Source organism: Plutella xylostella, chromosome 16 (genome assembly GCF_932276165.1).
Source record: "Plutella xylostella chromosome 16, ilPluXylo3.1, whole genome shotgun sequence".
NCBI classification, from domain to species: Eukaryota; Metazoa; Arthropoda; class Insecta; order Lepidoptera; family Plutellidae; genus Plutella; species Plutella xylostella.
Window position 1 is genome coordinate 3,946,728 of NC_063996.1, and position 25,380 is coordinate 3,972,107.

A 25,380-nucleotide genomic window follows, 5' to 3' on the forward strand; every position below is an offset into this window, starting at 1 on the left:
TATTAAAATGGGCTTCTATGAGTTAGTGACGTAAAACTGTAAGCTGAAGTGGCAGTGGGCCGGCCATTATACCGAAGAACCCATCATTTGTGGGACAAACGAGTTCTCGAATGGAGAATCCACACGAATAATCCCGTACATGTGCTACTATAAGCAATTCATTTGCAACAGTTTGTACAGCATGAATCATGGTAAGTATGAGTACCACGATGCACAATGACCCCACATGTCTTATCAGACGAGACAGAGACAGGCATATCGGTCGTCTCTTTCTGGAGCTGATTGAAATTCGGGAGCGGTCGTCTGCCTTCGGCGCACTATCGTTCATTCGGCGCATGCTCACTTTCTTCGACCGCCAGTGCGCATGCGCGAACAGTGTCAGTCGGGCAACTTTGACACTCTCTCCTAACCTCACTCTCGGAACAAAAATACAATATTTATTTCTCAGTTATTGCTAGCAAAATGGCGTTAAGCGGTCTTGAAAAGATTGCCATTGCGTTTCTAGGAGCGTCTTTGTCTTATGTGGTGTATTCCCTGTATAAAGTGCTGTACACGTATATCATTGGACCGGTGGTGAATAAAGTGGATTACAAGGCGAAGGGGAAATGGGCACGTAAGTAAATTTTTCAGTGATTATTCATTATTGAACATCCGTCGTCGGCAATCGTCGACTGCTGGACATAGCCCTCTGCCAAAGAGCACCACAACACTCTGTCTTCGGCCTTCCACATCTACCGGCTACCACACTTACCTACAATTCATAAGTATAAGGTAAGTATGATTGTTATTTTTGGTTTGTTTGGTCACATGCATAAATAGGTCAACTTCTGGTTAGGTGCTTCGGGTCATCTTTTGGTAGGTACTAGGTACGTTGTAAATTAAATGTGCATAGTAGGTAGGTATTTAGTTGCATATAAAATACCTACCTAACTAAGTAGGTAAGTACGTAAGTAGGTACCTATTTCAGATAAGTGAATGTAAATTCCAACTTCCGTGTTAATAAGTTAATGGCTTCATAATGGAAATATTAATTTAGTGTCCATATAACGTAATAACTAAGTACCTAGTTAGGTATGTTAAAGCCTCACTCTAATGGGTTATTAGTTACTTAATGTTATTACTTATAACTATACCTACAATAAAAATTATAGCAGGTAGGTACATTGGCCACCTATCCTACTAATAAACCTATAAATAAATACATAGACGTGAAAGTATTGGATGTATTGTAAATTTTCACGGTAAAACTTCTGGGCCTATTTTTAGGACTTTTGGCAATTTGGTATACTGAAAACCACCATGGATAAACACAGCTATTAAGTCTGTTTTTTAATCTCAGACAGATTCCAAACGGTTCATCAACAGTCGATTGTCCCGCCAATATAACGATAACCATCGACTCTTGATGAACCGTTCAGACTGAGATAACAGACTTTAAGTACCTACATACATTCTACTTTTTCACCCAGAATTCCTACGGGAATTAAAAGCTTTTTGAGGCAAAGTAAAGCTCGCGGGAAATGTAGGTACCTATGTTGATTTTTTTCACGAAGGAGTTTCTTGTATTGAGAATAATAATATTATTATCAATCGCATCACAAGTCCACTTTGAATTGTTAAATTGTTTCAATATTGAAGATATCTTCAGTAACTAAGTCCTTAACTCCTTACCGAGGTATTAATTTCAGAAGATAAAATTATCTAAATTAGTAATGATGAATACTTAAATAAAATAGGTAAGTATAATTTTTCATACTAGGTAGCTATGTACAGATTATACACTTAGGTACTTTTTATTGCACATGACCAAATTTTATTTTACCTAAGTCCTATCTACAAATTTTGGTTGTAGATAGGACTTAGGTAAAATAACTTTTTAAAGAATCAGCCAGTCCGTATTATATGTCCGTATTGTTATGTTAATTGTTTCGCTTCTATTCATTGACATTGCAAATTTTCTGGGTCATTACAATAATGGGTGTAAAGTACGCTGAACCACTGAATAATCGTTTGCGTAAGATCTGTATTGTATTTGACTACTGATTAATTTGAATGTACATAATCTAAATTAGGGTGAATAGGAATGAGAACTGAAGCAATAGGAGTCAGCCTAACTCAGTAGGTAAGTATATTAGTAGTATTATTTCACACTAAAACCCTTCCTTCATTGGAAGGAGACCCGTGCCCCAGCAGTGGGGACGTGATGGCTCGTGATTATGATGATTATTTCAAGAGGTATTTGATACAATTTAACTTAAAATCTATTAAAATAAAAATTGTAAACTACACCGCTTAACTTAAAATATTTATTCATGATAAAATCAGGAGAAAGGGCTCAATATTTCTACACTTTCCTCTTTGTATGTTCCACCTGTATGTCCTGAATTTAGTTTCATAGTGTAGCGATATTAAAACATCGCCTGGCAACAATTTTCATTTAATATTAGGTGCGTAGGTACCTGTCGCTATGCTTTTGGCAAAGGAGGAATTTTCATAACTGAACTGCACTGAGGTTAAATTCGACAAGGGAAGAGACAACCCTGTATTTATGATATTTCTTATCAATTTGTTATCGAAACTACTGCCAGAGCCATCCATCCGTACCATGCCGCAAGCCACAACAACCGCCATGTTTGAGATTTATTTATTAACCTAGTGTATACTAGATATACTTACTTATACATAATTACGTACCTACCCCTTAAACCCCCAATTTCTTCATGAAAATAACTTGTTATAACATAAACAGCAACAGACAGGTACTTACGTATTAGATAAAGGAGTAATTGAGTTTAAAATTATCATCTAATCTAAATCCACACCTCTGGGATATTGTTTAGCGGTTGATTATAATTTATAATACGTCCACGGAGACCACTCCAATTTACCATCTAATTCCAATGATCATTGGACCCGTAGGTAGATAGAGAAGTGATAGTCCTTCAGAATATAATAGAATAGAATACTCTTTATTTTGCACCATTAAAGGAAACATCAATAACAAAAATTTCACAACTTATATATAAAATAGTACAAAAAGGCGGTCTTATTGCTTAAAGCAATCTCTGCCAGACAACCTTTAATGAGCATATTGCTGGCTGTTTACTAGCTTTGAATTAGAATTTGGGTTTCCATGGCGATTTTTTTATAAAAAGTTACAGTATCTTACATCACCGACCTCGTTTCACCTAGGATCATTCCTGTGTCAGCAATAATTTTCCGAATAACGCACAAAATTATTTAGTAGTAGGTAGACGAGTGAAATGACCTTGTCTGACCAGACAGATAAAATATTAATAAAAATAAGTTACTTACTCATATATTTGATGCGAAACATATTAATGCCAATAAGTTATTATTGTAGAACTTTCACGCTCAACGCTAGAACAAGTTGAGGTTGAGGGCCTGACAATGTGTCAACGAAAAAGTGGCCTTGTGTTGGTGATTTTAAGAACCGGTTTGCCTTGAACTTGTCTCGGCGGTGAAAGTCGCGAGTTTCCTCTAGGTCGCCAAATGGACGTGCAAAGAATGTAATCGTTGAATTATGACTTGTTCCTACGTGGATAAGGTGCAATTTTGGTCGGTGTGACGTAATGTGACTACGGCTGAGGTTTAATTTTTTCGTGACGTTGCACTATTGGTACCTACTCCGTCTATGGTCTACGTATTGGATACGTAAGTTATGCGAATAAAATTAAAGTGACGTAGTAGTTTCACTACAGATCCGGTAGGGTATATTAGGTTCCACGATATTTTATGTGAGTTCTTCTTCTTGTAGTGCCTCTCCATCATTGGAGGTTGGCAGTCGGCTCTTTGCAGCGCTCTCTATTCTTGGCCAGTTTAAGTATTTCTTCCACAGTTTATACACCGGTCCACTCTTTGATATTGCACAGCCACGTCAATGGGGACTACCGTTTTTTTGCTCACCAGTTGGCGCCACTGTCGACTGAGGTAAAGAGGTACCATAGCTGTCAAATTTATCAAAGGCGACTTTATCAAATTGGCGCCAAATAAAGTTTTTAAATCTTGAATCTTATAAGCTTATTAATTATAAAATAACTATCATCATATCGAGTTACTATGCCGCAATGTTGTTCAGATCCGTTATATTGGGAAAGAAAAGGAGGACATATGTTACCAAGTGATAAAACTGTTCTAAAACAGTGGCTTGTGAAATAATTATTATCCGATAATCTCGTGTTTGTGAAAATCATTATAACCAATTTCAGAAAGAACATAATGTAAATAAGGATTAGGCATTTAATAAATACACTAAAAATAAAAGAATTACACACTGATTTAACTTTTATTTATCCTCTCCGTTTAAACACACTGCTATACAAAAAATATAACACATTAGTAATCCACACAATGAATGCTGGTTGAGTTGTTAGTTGAAACTTAATAATGGTAGTATAGTATACTAAGTATTCTATTATTTGTGGGGTGTCAGTACCTGCACCTGGCTCACTCGAATGGAGCCTTTGTCCATGTCCGCCTTAAGGTCTAAACTCCACTCCTAAGCTTGGACCATTTCCTACCACACTGGTCCTCTGCAGGTTGGTGGGTTCGAAAATCTAGATATGCAGGTTTTATCACGATGTTTTCATTCACCGTAAGAGCGATGGTATGTACGTACACTATACATAAATTCCAAAGTAGTTACTCATTGGTGACAATATCTAGATCTGGAGTTTCATTTTTAGTGTTTACACTGCTATACAAAGTTTCTTAAGGCCACTCAACAGTATACACTGAATCATTTTGTTGTATGATGCTGTCCTCTACGTTAACAACCAAGTTACTGTTACGGTCATAGTCTTGGTGTCTGTAAAAAGCAAAAACATAGCTGTTACCTAAGCAAACAAGCATACATTTCGTAAAAAATAAGTTTGTAAACAGTAAACAAACTAACCTGTGAATTAGCTGCTCTTTGAGACCGCTTATTTATGCGCCTCTTTTCCTTAATTCAGCTTTCAAAGCGTGCACATTCATCGATAAATAATCCATATTTGCGATAATTTCGCGAAAAGAGATCACTTTTCAACAGGGAAATGAACGAAAATATAATTTATCACGAAGCCCGCCAAACAAATTATATGAAAAGTAAAATGTCACTTAACCTCAGTCGACACCAGCGCCCCTAGCGGCAAATTCACACGCGTTACTCCCCATTTCCTCCTTCCAGGCCTTCTCTTTCCTTCTACTTATGTGAGTAGGTACTTCAATATTTGAGAGGGTAGGTACTACAAAAGAGTAGATCGCTACGGTGTTGACTATACTATGCGACCTTGGAAACCAGTGTCACCTGTAAACATGTACTGTCGAGCAGCGTCTCGTCAATTTTTTTTTTTCTGATTTGTTTTGAATCACACTCAAGGCTTAGCTGATTCTGTTGTTGACTGTACTATGAACGCGTATGCAATGTAAATGTAATGATATGACCGCAACCAAATAGATTTTGCTGATCGGTGGTACTGCGACATTATAATAATATATTATCAGGCCACCTAGAGTTAGCACACATGGTTTCATAACACCTTTTAATACCTACTTCACTACAAACTTGTAGATTCTGCAATGAAGAGGACGAAACGCCCATGCATATTCTCTGTGAATGTGAGGCCATCATTTACAAGCGAAACAGAATCTTGGGCGGCTACAAATTAGCCCCTATAGATGTCAGGTCTCTCCCTCCCGGTAAAATCATCAGGTTTATAAAAGACCTGGGCACAATAGATCTTTTGGGTCGCAGTGGCGAATGGGCACTGGTTGCCCTCCCCTTTTCTATAACTATAACTATACTTCAATTACTTACTCACTAGTTCATAAAATCTACTACGCAAATGCAAAAACTAAATAAAGGCGCACTATACATACCTACATATACAGGCTGATGCAAAAACTTGGCTACATTTGCGCGCTTATACTTGATCCCGGCGGACTTATTAGGCTAATGCTCCTCTTATATTTCAGTTCATATAACGTTACATTTCACAAACACCCGCTGCATTTGGAGCTAGAGGCTAAATCCTCCCCAGACAGGAGTTTTCAACTTTTAAGTGCCCTCCGAGTGCGAATAAAGACACACTGTGTAAATAAGGTAGAAGATTTTTGTTCTGTTCCGCGTGTGCGGGGCAGATAATAATAATTATTAAGATTAACAAGTATTATTACTATTTCATAACTATGTAAAGTTTTTTAGACGACAATTAATTTGTAAGCGTCCTAAAATTAAGCTTATTTATTTGTGACATCGCGATGTTGTTGCTTATACAGGAGGAAATGTTAACGTGTATGTCTCGTCGGCAGATACCCAACATTTTTCAAAATTATTTCGTTACTGTTCTAACTCCCAAACCCTGAAAAATAAACAGCGTACATTTTGGATCAGAGGTTTTTTAAACGTTTTTCTCTATCTGATTTCAGTGCTGGTCCATTATAAAAGTTGCTCAGTATGAATGACAGCTACATTGAACTCAGGACTCACTCGCTGTGATGTGACACTGATAAAGTCCCACCCTGTATATCAAGCACTAACCAAGTAATAGTTAACTGATCGTAAATAAGCAATGTAGAGAAAGTAGTAAATCTCTTGGGAAACTTCGCGCAACATCCGCTTAACTAATCCAGAAAACTTCCAACAAAGTGCTGTTTGATCAACTCTTGTATGAGACATTATCACCAACTACTTACTTTGAAAGGGCTTTTAAAAGGAGATAATTAATTACTGAATATTATCAGGACGTTTATCCTAACTAATATTATAAATGCGAAAGTAACTGTGTCTGTCTGTCTGTCTGTCTGTCTGTTACTCTTTCACGCCAAAACTACTGAACGGATTTGAATGAGATCTAGACCCCTGGGAAAGAACATAGGCTACTTTTTATCCCGGAATTCCCACGGGAAAACTTTTTAAGGCGAAGCGAAGCGCGCGGGAACAGCTAGTAAGATTATAAGTAAAAGAGAACAATATACATTTAACCTACTAGCTGTTCCCGCGAGCTTAGCTTCGCCATTAAAAGTATTCCCGTAGAATTCCGGGATAAAAAGTAGCCTATGTTCTTTCCCAGGGTCTAGATCTTATGTGAAAGAGTAACAGACAGACAGACAGTCGGACAGACGCAGAAAGTTACTTTCGCATTTATAATATTAGTTAGGATTTTAGGTAATTTCAGAAGATTCTAAGAAGGATAAACAAACAAGCAAACTTTAGCATTTAATTATAGGTACTCGTAAGTACGTATAATAATATAGGCACCTCCAATACACTAGACTACAGAGCAGACCCCACAAAGGTCAGATTTCTCTGCTCCCGACTGTACTCAGGTGTAAGACAATGCCCGTATTAGAAAAAAGCTGTTGCAAAAAGGGTATACTAAGCCGAAATCTACGTGTGCACTAGTGTGCCGCATGTTAGGTAGGTATATTAGTAGTGTTGTTGTTGGTCATGTGAATTTTTTTCTATGGAAAAAAAAACACGCACTCACGCCTTGTACTAATGTACTCCCTTGCGGGGTAGGCAGAGGTGCATTGCTGCACCCACTTTTCGCCAGAGTGTTATGTTAGTCCCAATGTAATAGGGGGCAGGCCTATTGCCATTTTACGGGCACATCCAAGACCCGAGAACAAATATCTGTGTTTAAACAAATATCTGCCCCAGCCGGGAATCGAACCCGGGACCATCGGCTCAGTAGTCAGGGTCACTAACCACTACGCCATTCGGCCGTCTATGGAAAATGATTTTTTTTACAACCTGCATAAATCCGATCACTAAAACCCGTCCATATTTTTCGACCACGTATCGTAGATATCACAATATTGTATACAAAATGTAACTAAGGATAGGTTTGCTCTAGGCATCACTTTCAAATTATGTAAATTTCAGTTTGTTCAGAACATGAGACGTTTACTCAGCCCTCCTTCGCAGAATAATGTATTAGAGCTACCTATTATTATTATTATACAGGATGCTGTGGGTTATACAGATGTTGCGAAGCGGGTGGGTATCGTCTAATCCGAATGGTAGGGGTAACTCAATTAACAGATCATTTTCTGAAATACCATTGCACTATAATAATTAATTATATTGCTTTATTTCGATAAATAGATAATTTTATTAGTTGCAAAAGCTACCGACAGAGGCGTTTATCAAGATCTCATTCACATCCCGATGAACCGACTATCGATCTAAGTGTCAATATGATTCGAGATCGCAACACAGCTAGTTGTAGAGTCCGCGTCACCACTTTAGTCCGATAGTCGTGGATATGTACTCAACGTAGGGTTAATTTTTCAATAGTCAGATAAAAGTTATACCTATGGAGAATAATTCTGATGATGTCACGACTGAATGTTTGTATTAAACAGTGACAGCAACAATTTTATTCCACAGATAACATTTATCTGACCATTGAAAAATCAGCCCTAAGTATTCATGGAACCAAGTCTGATAGTATGATAGACAAGGTTAGTTCCCGATTTTACCGTAAGACTTCAGTCTGCTGCAACCATATTTCGTCCGTCGTTACAGTACGGACTAAACAACTTGATACTTCCTTAAGTAACACTTTTGTGGTTTGTCAAAATTTAATAACTTACTTACTCCGCTGGCTCAGCGACCCAAAGTGAGTCTTGGCACATACAAGAGATTGACACTTCTGACGGTCCAGTGCAGTCTACGGCTTGTAGCTCGCGCAGGTCCGCCTCCACCGCGTCACTCCAGCGGTACTGCGCCGGCCCACCAGTCGGTGCCCAAATTTAATAACAAACAGTCAAACTTTGAAAGAATTTAGTGGTTTTTTAATTTCATAAGGTACAAAAGTGCATTCGCTGCCAACCTCCAAATTGTTGTAACTGAACTGTACCAACTATCAAGTTGTTTGAACAGAAACGTAACTCGCACGTTAATAGCTAAACTAATCTAAATACCTCTATTGCAGTTGTGACGGGCTGCACTGACGGCATCGGAAAGCAGTACGCTCGGGAGGTAAGATATCTATTTCCGTAATTAGTGTTGTGATTCTATTAATACCACTTGGCTTTCAACTTCTTAGAACCCCGGAAGGCATGTAACTTAGCTGGCTACTGATAGAGTTGGTATATATAATATGCATGCAGGTACAGTCAGCAAAAGAGATGAGAGGTACAGTCAGAACTTTTCATGTCATTTATCACCTTAGGCAAGTAAACTATTGCGTATCACCCATTAGTACCTCGATCATAAAACTATAGTATTTGCTGGGATGGCCAGTAGTTCTTTTGCTGATTGTACAATTATATTATTAGCTTCATAGATACCTACGTACACCGCCACCGCTCCATTGTAAGTCGGATACGTTTGTGTAATTTCCCCGTATCAGCTTTCAGCGTGTCAACGCTAATTTGACGTGATATTTGACAGATCATCACGACCCATCACGTCCCCACTGCTGGGGCACGTCTCCTTCCAATGAAGGAAGTGTTAAAACCCCTCCTAAAGGCCTAGTCCACGACGCTGGCCTAGTGCGGGTTGGTGAAATGCGGAGCCATCTTTTAATGCATTGGTAGATCACTCTACTACTCTACCTATCGGTATCACCATCGGTACCATCGCATTAAACGGATTGTCATAAATGTATGGAGAAAGGTCGGAAATGCCGAAGAAGCGGACGCACTTGCGTGAATTTTCAAACAAAGAATACTGAATGCGATAACGAAAGGTAGACGCTTACATACTTAATGGTCTAAAGTTGGTCATAGGCCTATACTGAGGAGCGCCATGCTTCCTAGCCCAACCACTACCGATAACCTGTATTTTTTTTAGGTTGTCGGTCTTGGGCCTTGAGGGTAACCCTCGGTTTTTTGGGGATTGATTATAGGTAATATTTATATTTTTGTAGTCATTAATACCCTCTTGAAGATTTACAATGGTCAGTTTAAACATAATGTTATTTGTATAAAACTATTTAATGATGTAAGTAACAATCCAAGTCCAACATAACATAGATAGAGAATAAATAAACAAAATTCAAGTGGAACTCTCACACATAAATTGAATGCTTTCAATAAAACATCACTACGATTTGATAGTCAGCCCCGTTCGCTTATGAAATTCAATACACTCACTTTTTTATTCAGAATAGAGAGGAAGGGAGGTAGTATATTGAAGAAAGCGTAGAATACGCCGTAAAGTTATTCAATCCCTGATATTTATGCAGACTTGCATCGTAAAACGTAGGTACCGGACACTTCCATATTGTATTACTGGTGTGTTACCAACTCGTTCCGTGTGTTGGGGAACTCTGCCTGTATATAAAAAAAGGAAATGTATTTGGAATGTTGGAATGTATTTTTATAAATTGTAGGTAGGTAGGTTTATTATTTTGTTTTTGTGGATTTATATTAATTCTGTTTTTTTCAGTGATTCACAAAAAAACTTATATTTTTGGAATTTCTTACTTTAACTGTCTGAAACTCCAGCAGGTTGACTGGTAAAAAATTATTAAGTATACAGAGTGTTGAAAATAAAACATGTAGAAAAAAAACTGATTTATTTTCGGACTTAGATATAACATGCTGCACATGTGGGTGTCGGACTACTATACCCTTTTTGCAACCCCCTGTATATGTTGCTAATACTACCGGTCTGGCTAACAGTCCACCTGCTCGAACACATTGTACATAAAGTAAACAAATTAAATTAATAAATATAACATTTACCTACTAATTGAAATAGTTGCTGAGATTATTTTTATGGGATGGGGAATTATTTTTTGTAGGCATCGCGCTTTTTGAGTGACTATGATACTGTTTGTAATACTGTTTCTTTTTGTGTGCAATAAAGAGTATTTTATCTTTATCTTATCTTATCTTATGATTTCACATGAGTCTAACGGGTACAGGCCCAGAGTCCTGTCTACGTAAACTTGATCCTTTCTATACGTTCACGCATTGAAATATTATCGAAACGTATAAAGAGGGAACTTCTATAAAATAAGAATATAAAGTTCAGCGTTATTGCATATAATATTATGTACCTTCATACTTCCTTCTCTAACCTTTTTCAATACAAATAGGAATTATTGTCTTATTATAAATAAGTACGCAGTGTTATCAATGATAGAGCCAAACTATTTCCGAAAGTTTGACCAGAAGGCCTAGTATGGGGTGTAAGACGTGCACATCAAAACGTGATGAAAGTTGAGAAACGCGCGATCGATGGGAGTGAGCCTGAAACAAGGCTAACTCACACTTTTGTCACTTCTTTATATCCGTGTTTTGCGCCCTGTGCTAGGTTAGCTGGAGATCATTATAAATATTAAGAAAAAAAAAACAGAATCACGACTTCAATATTAATTTAATTATTATACTTTGTTGCAGCTTGCCGCGCGGGGATGTGATATCGTTCTAGTCAGTCGTTCTATGGACAAACTCAAAACGACACAAGAAGAAATTGGTAAGCGTTGATTCTATTTCTGACCCTGCGAAATAGAGACTTGTTTGTTTTCATCATAGTTTTGTTTTGTATAGCTTGTCTGTGACCACTAAGAACGACCGATTCGAATGCGGTTATACGAATAAATAGATTAGATTTTATTATTTACATTAGAATAAGGGTAGTTTTTGTTTAGTATCAGATGTCCCCGTGAAACAAGGTATAGGTACGGTACGGTAGGTGCATAAGTAGCTATACACTTTTGTACCTTGTCAATCTGAAATCGACTATCCATTCATTGAAATATTGACGGTTCGTCAGTTTGACAAGGTACAGAAGTGTATAACGACTTATGCAGCTGACCGTACTTTGTGTGTGTCTATAGATAATTTATCATCTTTAATATAATATGGAAACTTAAACCACGACCTTTTTATTACTAGTAACAATTTGGCCATTATTTATTAAAAAACTTTATTGTAAAGAAAACAAAATATAAAATTAGAAACTTAGTAAGTACACTGGCGCCTGTCTTTGATCCTATATTGGCTATTAGGTATATTATTGCCAAATTGCTATTTCTCCCAGCCAACCCTTGATTGTGAAGATCTAAGGAAAAAATATACGAAACATTTAAATAAACATAGTTTTTATTCGCAGAAAAAGAGTACAAAGTGAGCACGAAGATCGTCCAAGTGGACTTCAGTGAGGGTGACCACATTTACGAGAGCATTGCCAAGGAGATCGCGGACTTGGAGATCGGGACCCTGGTCAACAATGTCGGCGTGTCTTACGCGTACCCGGAGTATTATCTGGACGTGCCTGATTGGTGAGTTGCATGTTGACGGTGGGATGGAATATTACAGATGTAGTCGATCGGAAAATCATTATTGTATTTGAGGCTTGTCAAATGGGAGCGGTGGTAGTTCAGTCGGGTAAGTGCCCGCTTCTCACGCAAGAGATGCGGGTTCGAATCCCGGCGCTCTTACGGTGAAGGAAAACATCGTGAGGAAACCTGCATATCTAGATTTAGCACATCTAGATAATTATGTGAACCCACCAACCCGCAGTGGACCAGGCAGCGTGATAGGAAATGGTCTAAGCTTAGGAAGGCAGTTTAGACCTTTGGGATATGCACAAAGGTTCCACTCGAGAGAGCCAGGTGCAAGTACTTACACCCCCACAGAGAATAGAATAGAATAGAGGCTTGACAAATCATTATACATTCGTAGTGGGCACTCAACACGGACACGGGTAATCAAATGACATCGCAATATTTTCGAAGACTCTGTAGGTCGATTATTATTTGCTTGAATTTACTTAGTGTGGTTTAGTTTGAACACAAAGCTACTTATGTTCAGAGTCTAAATTTATTACTTATACTATAATATTTTGTATTGATTTGAATAATATTATAACTAACAAACGCTGCGGTATGTCTAGTATTTTATCAGGTATATTATGTCATTTGATTTCAATCTTTTCAATTTATTTTTCCTATCGACTGTGTCACGAAACAATTCGTTGTTTAGTCTCTCGAAACAATACGACATTTTTGTGTAGTAATAAACAATTAGTAAGTTTGTAAGTATTAATGTTTGGGAATTCCGATGACCAGCTATAATCATCACGGTATTGGGTTGCATTGAAATTTACCAATTGATTGCAAAATGTTACATCATTATCATTATAAACAAAACAAAGTATCTCATTAACTTAGTTCACGTAAATACTTGCATAATTAATGATGTATTAATCCCGGTATATCATATTGTATTGGGTGAGTATTGAATATTAACGTAGGTACCCATACAAAACCATGTCAATTCTGTAGTTGGTTAATCCTGGTATTATAGGTACATTGAACATTCGACAGAAATAAATGAAATCCATACTTATGTAAACACGCACAATGTCGCGCACATACATCAAACTAGTAAACACCCTGCTAATAATAGTAACAGTAACAATGTATAGCTAGCAAATATATTCTTGTTTTTTTTTGTTAAAAATCTTCAAGCATCAATTCTATCGAGTTGCATTGGCTTTCGCGCTGTGACCCGTAACATATCCGCACTATTGGTTACAAAATTCACGTCCCAAACTTTTGAGCCAATATCAACTCGATCTAATACTTCGAACAGTCAAGAAATTGAACGCGCGGCTCGTTCGGAAACCGCATTGGATTCGTTCGAAAAACGATTTCTAAACGTAGAGCGCAGGTGTTCACATATTGGCACCCGTATGAAATAACTGCTGACGGTCGAATAGAAATATTATTCCAACTATCGGAGGCTTTATCGTGCCGGATTATTTGCGCCCGGCCGTATCTGCGCCGGGAAATTTAAATATGTTTTGCTATTTGACAGCGACAGGCGCTTGGTTTTTAATATTTTTGCGAACGCGACTTTTTAATATTTTCAACGCCCAGCTAGTGTACGGAATCAGTATAAAATATGAAGGATTATAGTTTTATGTGGTGTAAGTGATTAAAAGTGGATGCTAGTACCGGACAGATGTCGAGCGTTTCGTATCCCTGATTTAAGCTTGAAATATCACATTTAAAATTCGTGTTTTAAAAAGCAGTCCAACAATCAAAATTTTTATAAATTCAATTCAATTTAACTTTTTAAATTGAAAATGATCAAAGACAATGGCCGTTGTAATTAAATGTGAAGTTAACACGTACGTACGGTGACAAATGTATAAGGTGTTTGTAAACAGTACTTAATATTTGTTTTGGGTGTGTTTATTTCTAATGCTGTATTAATTTTACGTGTATTGTTCAGGTATAAAAAATTAAAGGGAAAACAATTTATTTTAAAAAATAGTTCTTGCTACATTGTAATGAATGCATGGCATATAACCCTTTGACTAGGAACTAAACTTATGAATTTAAAAAAATCAAATTATTATTCAAACAAGTCTGTCTCGTTATATTGATACATCACCTATAACTATGTATGTCTTGTCATTGTCAATGACATGTCAGACGCTTAATGATCGTATCAAACCTTACCAGTCAAATTGGGCCACTATATTATTCAAGTAAATGATCTGGAAATTTTAATATGATGATTTGGCAAGCTGATCGACACAATCCACTAAGTTGACGAATTAATTGTCACCCTACTAATTGGGTTTCTAGCGGTAGTAAATTGCTACTTAGTAGGTAATTAATAGGCATCTTGTGAATTCAAATGATTTGCAAAATATTATTTGGGATTATAATTATCTCATCCGAATTTGTAAGTACTTATAATTAGTGGTTTATTTCTGTAAAACATATCTGAATCAAAATGTAATTTTATATTATCAGTCTTTTCGTCGGTACTTACTTACAGTAATTTCAAGAAAAAAATTAATGACCTGTTCACGCGAGTTGCAGAAATTGAAGTTTTCTTTTTCAAAATCCCATTTTCCTTCAAAGCTATTCGCAGTTTACTGTAAATTAATTCGATTGTATTAATCTTCACCCCATCTAAAGTTAAATTCAATTGTGCACTTCCTCTTTGAGAGTAATTGCTATTTTATGAATATTAATATTTTGTTAGTGACCGAGTAATTTCATAAATATTTATTTGTTCTTGGCAGTCCCTAATGAAATTATTACTTTGCCTATTGAATTAAATGTCTTTGTTATAATTTTGAAAATTTGCTGTTAGCGTTTTTATAAAATCATCATCATAGCGTGGTGGGAAGAAGTCTAAGCGCCAATTTCTCTATAGTCGGTTATCTACCCGACAGGGATTGATTTATAAATTAAACGTCATCTCCATATAAAATTCATGACAGATATGTCACAAGTCACCACGACTCCCTGGTTATGCTCTAACCGACCATGGAGAAATTGGCACTAAGCTTAGGATGGTAGTTTATGCACAAAGGTATGAGCTTCTTCTTATTAAAGTGTAAGAGGATTAGCCCACAAATTATCATAAACCGACTGCCCAGAGAGTAACGGACGTATATCATGTGCAGAGACGTATACTTGTATTCCTTGATCATGTGTAAGGTTCATTCATAAATCATACGTTACTCGATTAGGCTTCTTTAGTGCACCCCATTTCGACTTACCACTTTCATCAGGCCCCGCTGCACGGGTCCGTTATCGACGTCGATAAACTTGTTTAATGATCGGTCTACCAATCACAACGTCGTATTTATGGCGATTAGCGATATATCCGTGTACGTCAACAACGATCACGCGCAGGCCGCGCTGTGAAGCTTAATTCCCATTGTACATTTTGCAACAGCATCTGTGAACATAAACCTCGTTTCCCAGGGACAAGTTGATGAGTACCATCATCAAGGCCAACATAGTGTCGGTGACGAAGGTGACGGGGCTGGTGCTGCCCGGGATGGTGAAGCGGGGGAAGGGGGTCGTCATCAACATCGGCTCGGCCTCGTCCATCATACCGAGCCCGCTGCTGACGGTGTACGCCGCTTCTAAGGTAATGCTGATGATGATGATGAGGATTATAATGTAAGTCCTCATAAAGCAGCTACTAGCGAAGATGATCTTAAGTCTAAGATAGATGGCGGGGGTAGTGGTTTTGTTAGCTTAGGGCTACTACCAGAAGCCGACGCGAAGAGCTGATTATAGCCGTGAAATGCAAAATCTAAATTTAACTCAAAAAACCTGCAAAATCCAACAGTAACAAAGTATATTCTCCACTTTTCAGCAGTATCGAATGAACTGACCAGTTTCAAATTTATCTTTGTTTCAATACATAGGTATTATGTTGGAGTAAAATTAATTATATGCTGAAAGTTCTAGCTATACAAATACACATTTCGAAATAATATTTCATTATTAAACCATGAAGTATTATTTTAAGGATTCTACCCCATTATTTCCAGAAGAATTCCCTTTTTAAGATTTAGTATAGCTCGCTTTAAAGTTTAGATTACAAACATAACTGTCAATTCACAGGCATACGTAGACAAGTTCTCCGAGGGCCTCAGCATGGAGTACTCCAAAAAGGGCATCATCGTCCAGTGCATCATGCCAGGGTTCGTCTGCTCCAACATGTCAGGCATCCGCCGGAGCACATTCTTCGCGCCCACCGCCAAGGACTTTGTCAAATCAGCGCTGAACCTCGTCGGGACCGCCTCCCGCCACACCGGCTACCTCCCGCACTCCATCTTTGTCAAGGCGATCACCACCATCCACAGTTTGACAGGGTCCTTCGGCGTTTGGCTCGTCACCCGGTCCATGGAGAACAGCCGCAACAGAATCCTGAAAAAGTACAAGAAGAATTAATTTATTTTGTTGCTTGGAAGTGTCTACTCTAACTTCGGTTATTGTATTACGTTTAATTTAGGCTTTTAATTGCACTATTGCTTTCCTTATTTCTTATTTCTATCGCAAATTAATTGTGTAAATAATGCATTGTTCTTTCCGGTTCTGGTGTCTTTTCTAAGTCTTCTAACTATTACTACTAGTTACACCAAAGAATAGCATACAAGTAGGACCTTTATGTACCTATTGTGATATTATAACCCTTGGATAACCGATATCCGATAAACGTTATCTAATTCAAAGGAGCAGAAAATATTTTGCGACCTTAACTGATTACTTTTTCTTTAAGTGTTGATAACTTCTTTGGTTTTTGGTGCGAGAAGTATAGAAAGCACGTCTCGTCATTATCAACCCAAAACATTTAAGTAAAAACGGTATGTTTGGCTGACCCTTTAAGTATGATGTTACGTTTTCACAATTATCTTGTAGATACAAATGAATTTGAAACAAAATACTTAGTGGGTTTAAGCAATTTAATGAAGCCAAAGGTGCATTTAATTTATTTTTATAACATTTCTGGGGTATTGTTTTGCCATACTTGTAATACTATAGCTGTTACCTAAGAATAAACTTAGTGAATACAATCATGTTTTATTACTAATTATTACAATCCCATAAAGTTTATGCTGTCGCGCATCATCATCACCTGAGTTAAATATGATACTGAAATGTATGTAAATGTATGATGACTAAATATAAATTGTATGTCTCAAAGTAGTAACAATAACAATACATAATAATATACCTACCCTCTTCTGAAAAAGTATACTTACCGAATCTAACAATAGTTAAAATGGCAAGAAAAATAAAACATAATCTTACTCCTTGTAGATAATATTAATTTAACTCAAAATAGGTACCTAACTAACGTTACTAACTGGAAAGGTTCATCTTATGTCAGAATAATAACTAAGGACATAAAAATCCTCTTTTCTGAGAGTCTATTAACAAAAAGTACTTATTCATTGAAAAATATTAAAAATAATATTTGTTTACACTTTTCAGAAAAGGGAAACAACTGGATGCCTGACCTCTGATACTCATATAAGTATATAATTAAATATAAGTATAAGTGAACAAATTGTTAAAAAAAATACTTTAAGACTTTATTTAATTTAATATAGTAGCATAAAGATATTACAGTAGAGTCTTTGCTTTTTTATAAATCTATTCCTTGTGATTCCCAAGGAGAAGGACTTTATTGTCTATTCCTCACAAAATATGAAACAAAAACAAACCAAAATTTGTCAGTGTGCGTCAATGTCAATGCAAATAAAAATGAATCATCAAATCTGAAAGCAAAAAATCCCGTAACTATTTCACCATGTTCAAACCCATTACATCTCATTAATGCAGTGGACTAAATAACAGCAGCCAAAATGAACGAAGAAGTAATAGTTGGTATGGCCTCATCGAAGTCCAAAAGCAAAAAGAAGTCATCCACTACTAATGCAACCAAACCAAAGACGAAGCCCAAGAGTTTTGACGACTGTCCTCTTGCCGTGAAGGTATTCATGGGTGTCGTCGTACTTGCAGCCATCTATGGTCTCTTCCTCTACTGCTCCAGCCGCCACCAGCAAAGATCCCGCAGACGTAACACATGCTGAACAGGTCCTGATCACTTCATCCTTAAAGTTGTCATGATACATGTCGATTTAGTCCAAGTCTTCTTGATCGCCTTCGCTTTTGGCTCCTTGATTTTCATTTTGAACTGGATGTGCAAATTCTTTCGTGGGCTGCAGGTGGACTGATGTCGAAAGAGAATAGAAGACAAAGATAAGCAAAATTTTGGGGTGAAAAACATGGAAGTTTGTTCAGAAGACTTATTGCAGTTCAGTGCCTACCTGAGTGGGTTTCTGCTATTCACTTTAGCTGCGTATTGCTTGATACAAAAATACTCGGACTTTTCCAACAGCGCTCAAGGGGACTCGCCTAGTCTTTAAAGAAATAACCCTACACTTGAATATCTCCTTTAACTAGAAAACGTTAAATTAACAAATTAAAATGTTGGGCAATATATTTCCGAAGAACGTTTTATCAATTAGTGTTATCCTCACAATATTGATTGTATGCCTAGCAACAGCATACGTATGGAATGAGACAAGGAAATGTATCCAACAAGATAATGTTACTGAACAAACTATTCCATCGTGACAGGAAAAATAAGACTGTGGCACCCAAATATCCTTTCGAGGCATACATGAATGAGATAAGAAGCCAAATGCCTTATGTCTTATCTATGTTGAAGATGAAGTCTATAAACGTTGCACAGGCAATAAAAAAGCAAATGACATTCAAAGACTGGATGGCGAACTCATACGAGGAAGGTATTTTGGTCGGTTGCACTTTGACGCTTCTCTTTCTGTGCTGTGCAAGAGTTTTCTACTTACTCCACAAGATGGAGACTGCGGAATTAGAACCTTAGTGTTCAGGATATGAATTTCAAGTTAACAGCATGGATTTAGAGTTGCTGTCGGCATTAGATCTGCCGTTGATTGGAAGCGTTTTCTTCATGATAACTCTGAGTGCAATCACTATGATATGTCTTTTATTCAAAGAGGAAGCTAGATCCGTGGCCAGATACTCTTCAGCTTTAGTCCACTACGATTGGGGCGAAGACTGAAAAAATAACAAAATTTTTAAAGTAACAAACTATTTGCCTGTCTACTCGATTTTAAATTTCATAAGATCTTATAAAATAAGCTTTTTTAATAAATGTAGGTAACACAAATATTCAATATTTTGTTTTATTTCATAGGTAGAATTATTTGTCTCACAAAGGTTATTGGTTAGGTGGTAATTAAGTAATTTAATACTTTCTAAGCTCATAGGTATTGCCCGTAAATACGTAAACTTTTCTTTTCATAGAATATCCTTCTACACACCTAGCACCACTATCAATCCGATACTTTATTTCCGTCTATAATTCACACACGCCGTAAAGTGGGGGCACGATGGGGGCACGGCGCCGGATGCTCAAGCGAGCCCGTGGCAGGGCCGTCGATAACAATAGCTTTCCGAAGTACATCTCCGCCGGATACCGGACTAACGATCGTAGTAGTGAATTACTCTATCCACGATCTGAGCACCAGGGAGGTAGGAGCGCTAGGAGATATTCAAGTGAGCTACTTACATAGGTCGCGTCCAGTGGCGTCCTTTAGGAGAGGCCTACGTCCAGCATTGGACTGCTATAGGCTGATGATGATGACTTGGATAGGGTAAACAAACCACCCATTTTGTTGGGTCACCCCCTTGACCAAACTAATTCTTGGCACATGGCACATCAGCATTAAATTAAATCGCTAAAAATAAGAAAGGTTTAGCTTCTATGGTAAGTAATTTCTGTTGCATAAAAATATTTCTTCTCTCTACAATACATAACAATACATTTTGAATTCTAAAAACAGAGAGGTTTTCCACCAGTGATTCATAGGAATAGGATAGAGGAATGAGTGCAACCCACAATACCCCATACAATCAGGAAAGGTAAACAAATATCTAAGCCAATATTCATATTCATAGCTCGATGTGGGAGAAAACGCTTACGAAATGTTAACAACGGCGCGCTATACGCTCGCTGGAAGAATTTAAATGGACCTCCGAATAGTGTTGGCGAGAATTCGATATTTTTGATATCGATTGTATGTAAAACGTCAATAATATCTACCTATCTAATTGATTAGACAAATTCATATTTATTATGATGTTATCGATAGCCTTAAACTAGTACCTAATAATGTAGTCGCTTTATTGCGAAATGCCTTATATTTAAGTCATCTTTCAGGGCTTTCACGGATAAAGGAGCGTGAGATTCTAAGTAGTGCCGTAGTGTTAAGTTCTTTTAATTGCTTTTCGCAGTAGGTAGGTATAGCGAAGATAATGAATCATAATCTATCTACAATTTTACTATACCGATATCTAGTTAATTATTTGGAAGCGACGACACTATCGATAGTATTGCAGCTGCTTACCAAATATCGATAATATCGTGTGTTTTCTACAACTATCGATAGTCTATCGATAGACGGTCCCATATAGCCTGCCCAACACCAACACTACCTCGGCACCCACTTTGATTCCGTCGATTAAAGGCAAGGGAGCAAATATTTATCCTTTTTAAAAGCCAGCTTGCTCCAATTTTCAATCAACGGGAAACAATCATTGAGAGCAAATGAAAAAATAGGTAAGTAAGTACACACTTTTGTTACGTCTTTATAACAAAACATAATGGCATGGTAAATTGAAATTGAAAGAAAATTGCATGAGTAAGTACCTAGTTAATTTATGAAACTAAACTTAAATAAAGCGGAAAGATTTGATTGTAGTTTAGGTATATTCAATAGAGTAAAAAGGTCGACGGATGGATCCAACTGAAAATATATTTCACGATTACCATACGATTACCTATAATTTACGATTAAGTACCTACCTAGCTATAACGCTAAATCCTTGAGTGCTATAATAGGCTACTTAGTTGTTATACCGGAATTTCCATGGGAAACCTTTTATCGGCGATTTCTATAGCAAGTATATTGTAAAAAACTACTTAATAGCTGAAGTTTTTCTATCAGTAAAGCTGTATTTTCCAGCTACTGCTTTTCACACAGTACCTACTATCTAAACGTAGATAACCAGTAGGGAAACACAAGGCGTAGCATTCATTTTTCATTTTCTTTCTCATCTTCATTGTGCCAGTAATCACCGCCGAGATCCATTTGCCTGATTACTGTCCTCAATTATTTACAAGTCCTGAAAAGGCTAGATAGAGAGCGTGCCCGGACACTTAGACTAACAATATACGTACATGATGATACGTGTCACATACAAAAATAAAAATAAAATGACTACTTTTTTATACTGTCAAACCGTTTAAGTTAAACATACCTTATTACAACCAGTGTTCCAATAAGTTAATCATAAATCTTCTAACCGAACTAATTCAAAATAAGAGCTAAGTGGTAGAAGTGGGGTGTTATTCGCCGAGACGTTTCTTTTGCACTGACACTCCATCTTGTCCGTATATTGTTGTTCTAAGTTTTCAAGTCCTGAACAGGCTAGATAGAGAGAGTACCCAGGACACGACACACTAAGGGTCTGTTCCACAATGTCTGGTTAGTGGCTACCTGACGGATAAAATACATGCTGTCACTTTCTGTTATTATTTTTTAGACAGTGACAGCATGTATTTTATCCGACAGGTAGCGACTAACCAGACATTGTGGAACAGGGGCTAAGTATGTCGTTTGTTGTTCGATTTTTATACTTACTACGATGGAAATAAGAATAGGTTAAGTATAAGTATATAGTTCTGATAAACAAGGATCTGTGCTGCATTCATGTTAGTGAGATGCTGATGAGGTAGGAAATTAGGCCATAAATACTAATTACCTATAGGGACTTAATTATAATTATTATTAATTATGTTTTGCGTAGTGTCTTTGTCTACTGTAACTTTTGGGAAAAATACGCCACCAAAACATAACAGTAGGTCTAGTACCTACATAACAGGTTTGATAGATTGACGAAAACTATAAAAGTTTCAGTTTTCTCACATACAAAGTGGCGCTTCTAGCGGAAACTATCATGAAACTTTTTACAGATATTGTATAAATAAATAAATATGTGGGGACATCTCACACACGGCCATCCGACCCCAAGCTAGGCAGAACCTGTGTAATGGGTATCGGACAGCTGATATATCTACACAAATACATAGATAGATACATACTAAACATAAATATCAACACCCAAGACCGAAGTACAAATATCTGTCTTTACACAAATATCTGCCCCAGCCGGGAATCGAACCCGGGACCTTCAGCATAGCAGTCAGGTCAGGGTCACCAACCACTACACCATTCAGCCGTCATTTCGTTAGTATGCAGATGACAGAAGAAAACCAAAACTTTTTTCGTTTACGTAAATTGCAAAACCCGTACTAGAGGCCCAGATAAGTACCTACCTACATATCACGGGTAAAGTTTTCAATCAAACCTAACAACTTTTACTTTATATTTTACCACCTATGTGAAAGTTACGACACATAGGTACTACATAATGTAAGTTTGTATAATTAAAATGTAAATAATTGTATATCGACACAGCACAGAGCTCATTGGAATTCAACTCGTATGCCAGCAACAATACGTTTCCAATTAGAGCCAAACCCATTGTTCATTGTTGCGTTCTGCTATCGGGTAAGTTCATACCTATATTTATTTCTTTTACTAAAGCAGTGATTTTGATATAAAGCTTCTCCTGAAGGGCTAGCACGGGGCGCATTTTAGACGTGATAAAAGTTCTCTTCTCTTGTGGCTGCGTAATGTGAGTGAGTGTGATGCAAAACATTTGTCATTTTGTCACATCTTAATTGCGACCCGTGCTAGCCCTTCTTGTAGGTACTTACATATAGCTAGTTAGGTACTATCACACCGAATATTATATCCCATTCCACGAGGAAAGACATCTAAGACAAACAAAAACTACCCTTATTCGAATGTAATAAGGGTTCTGTCAGATGTCTTTCCCCGTGGAATGGGATATAGCAATCGAAACCTGTGAGTAGTGACACTCCGTCTTTCTAATCTGGAACTTTTAATTCGATACAAAGAAATGACGTTTGAAAATGTTGAATTTTCGGCGGTCAGGTACTTGCGTGGCAGTCTGTACTCCAGTCAAAATAGCAGTGCGCGCAGGTCCATATTCTGGGACATATACACATACAGTGAAACTAGGTTAAGTGGGACCTGGATAAGTGAGAAACCTCCATAGCTGGAACTCATGCTGAGGTCCCAACACTTTGGCACTGAATTACCTCTGTTAGTGGGACGAGAAAAGCCTCTGTATCTGGGATTTGTTCTTTCGATTTATCATCATAGTTACCTCTATAACTGAGACAGCGAGTAAATTTAATATGCATAAACCTCTGTAACTGAGATAACATTGTTTGTTTTACTCATTCTTATTCTACCCACAAATTCCACACGCAATTCCAAGTACGTAAGTACAAATTTTGAGCTTCAGTTCAGTTCAGTTCAATGTATTTATTAATCAATTACCTTCAGTTTTAGTTTCGCTTTAGGTACTATCATACAGATGTTTAAATTTGAAAAATGCCAAAACGATGGCTACAATCGTTATCATTACGTGAAAAACTGAAGTTAATATCCGTTTATGAAAGTGGGAAGACACGGGAAGAAGTTTGTGCTGAATTTTTATTATAATTACATATATTAAATTAATTTTATTTAATGATCGCACCTGTATAACTGAAATAACCTGTATTCTCACCTCTATTAATGGAACCCTGTGTAAATGAGACAGATATTTATTTATCCCTGTATATCTGAGACACTGGGTAAGTGGAATACCTCTATAGTGAAACGATATTGCATGACCCTTGAAGTCTCTCTTAACCAGGTTTCACAGTAATATATATCATCAAAATTAGCCGAGAGTTTAGACCTTTCTATTCTAATGAATATTTAAAAGTTTAAAAGTTAGTTAGTTAGTTATATTATTATAATTAAAGTAAGTAGGTATGCAGAACTATAATGTGGCTAATAAGTTCCAGCATAAAAGTAAAACAACAGAGCATCAAAACTAGATCACCGCCACAGCCTCACACAAGCTGCACTAAGTGTTACATTAGATGTTGCGAGTTGCGCCTTGATGTTACGCGGGGGTTCGCCGCATGTATCGTGTTAAGCCGTGTACAGTCAGCAAAAGATATATGTGTGCCATCCCAGTGCAAACAGTTCGATCCTAAAACTCATGGGTAAAAGATGTATCAAATAATATGTATCGCTACAACATACAAAGAATCCCTATAGGTGAATAATTTTCATGTGACGTATCACCCGAGTGAATGATAAAATTAAAGTGTTTGTGCTGCTGCTGCGGTAGCTAATGTAGGTACCTCTTTTGCTGTAAGTACGTAAAACGACATAGTTTTGAGAATACACGCGTTACAGACTACGCTTTGCTAGCATTTGCTTGTAAAATAATAAATTTACAACTGGGAACAAAATATTGTTCTACAAATACAAATCTTTTCCTCATGCCCTTTTACGTTTTTTTAGGGTTCCGTAGCCAAAATGGCAAAAACGGAACCCTTATAGTTTCGTCATGTCCGTCTGTCCGTCTGTCCGTCTGTCCGTCTGTCACAGCCGATTTACTCGGAAACTATAAGTACTACAGTGATGAAATTTGATGGGAATATGTGTTGTATGAACCGCTACAAAAATATGACACTAAATAGTAAAAAAAAGAATTGGGGGTGGGGCCCCCCATACATGTAACTGAGGGATGAATTTTTTTTTTTCGATGTACATACCCGTGTGGGGTATCAATGGAAAGGTCTTTTAAAATGATATAAAGTTTTCTAAAAAACATTTTTCTTAAAGTGAACGGTTTTTGAGATATCAGCTCTCAAAGTCGTAAAAAAGTATGTCCCCCCCCCTCTATTTTTATAACTACGGGGTATAAAATTCTAAAAAAAATAGAGGTGATGCATGCTAATTAACTCTTTCAACGATTTTTGGTTTGATCAAAGTATCTCTTATAGTTTTTGAGATAGGTTGATTTAACTGTAATATTATATTTGCTGCTACGGAACCCTTTGTGCGCGAGCCCGACTCGCACTTGGCCGGTTTTTATT

General features: G+C 37.1%; 1 protein-coding gene across 1 annotated transcript; it reads left to right on the plus strand.

Moving 5' to 3' along the window:
- The first annotated feature begins 340 nt into the window (after positions 1-340).
- On the plus strand, positions 341-19,459 carry LOC105386843 (very-long-chain 3-oxoacyl-CoA reductase). The gene is made up of 6 exons (XM_048626324.1): positions 341-613; positions 8,943-8,989; positions 11,362-11,437; positions 12,077-12,245; positions 15,702-15,870; positions 16,353-19,459. The coding sequence occupies exons 1-6, from the start codon at positions 463-465 to the stop codon at positions 16,680-16,682; spliced, it is 942 nt and encodes a 313-aa protein (XP_048482281.1). The 5' UTR covers positions 341-462; the 3' UTR covers positions 16,683-19,459.
- Positions 19,460-25,380: the final 5,921 nt, after the last annotated feature.

Excerpts from the sequence above, each read along its gene's own strand:
- LOC105386843 (XM_048626324.1), top strand. The coding sequence starts at position 463 with ATGGCGTTAAGCGGTCTTGAAAAGATTGCCATTGCGTTTCTAGGAGCG. Across the intron at positions 614-8,942 it reads GGCGAAGGGGAAATGGGCAC|TTGTGACGGGCTGCACTGAC; the intron begins GTAAGTAAATTT and ends CCTCTATTGCAG. Across the intron at positions 15,871-16,352 it reads CGGTGTACGCCGCTTCTAAG|GCATACGTAGACAAGTTCTC; the intron begins GTAATGCTGATG and ends GTCAATTCACAG.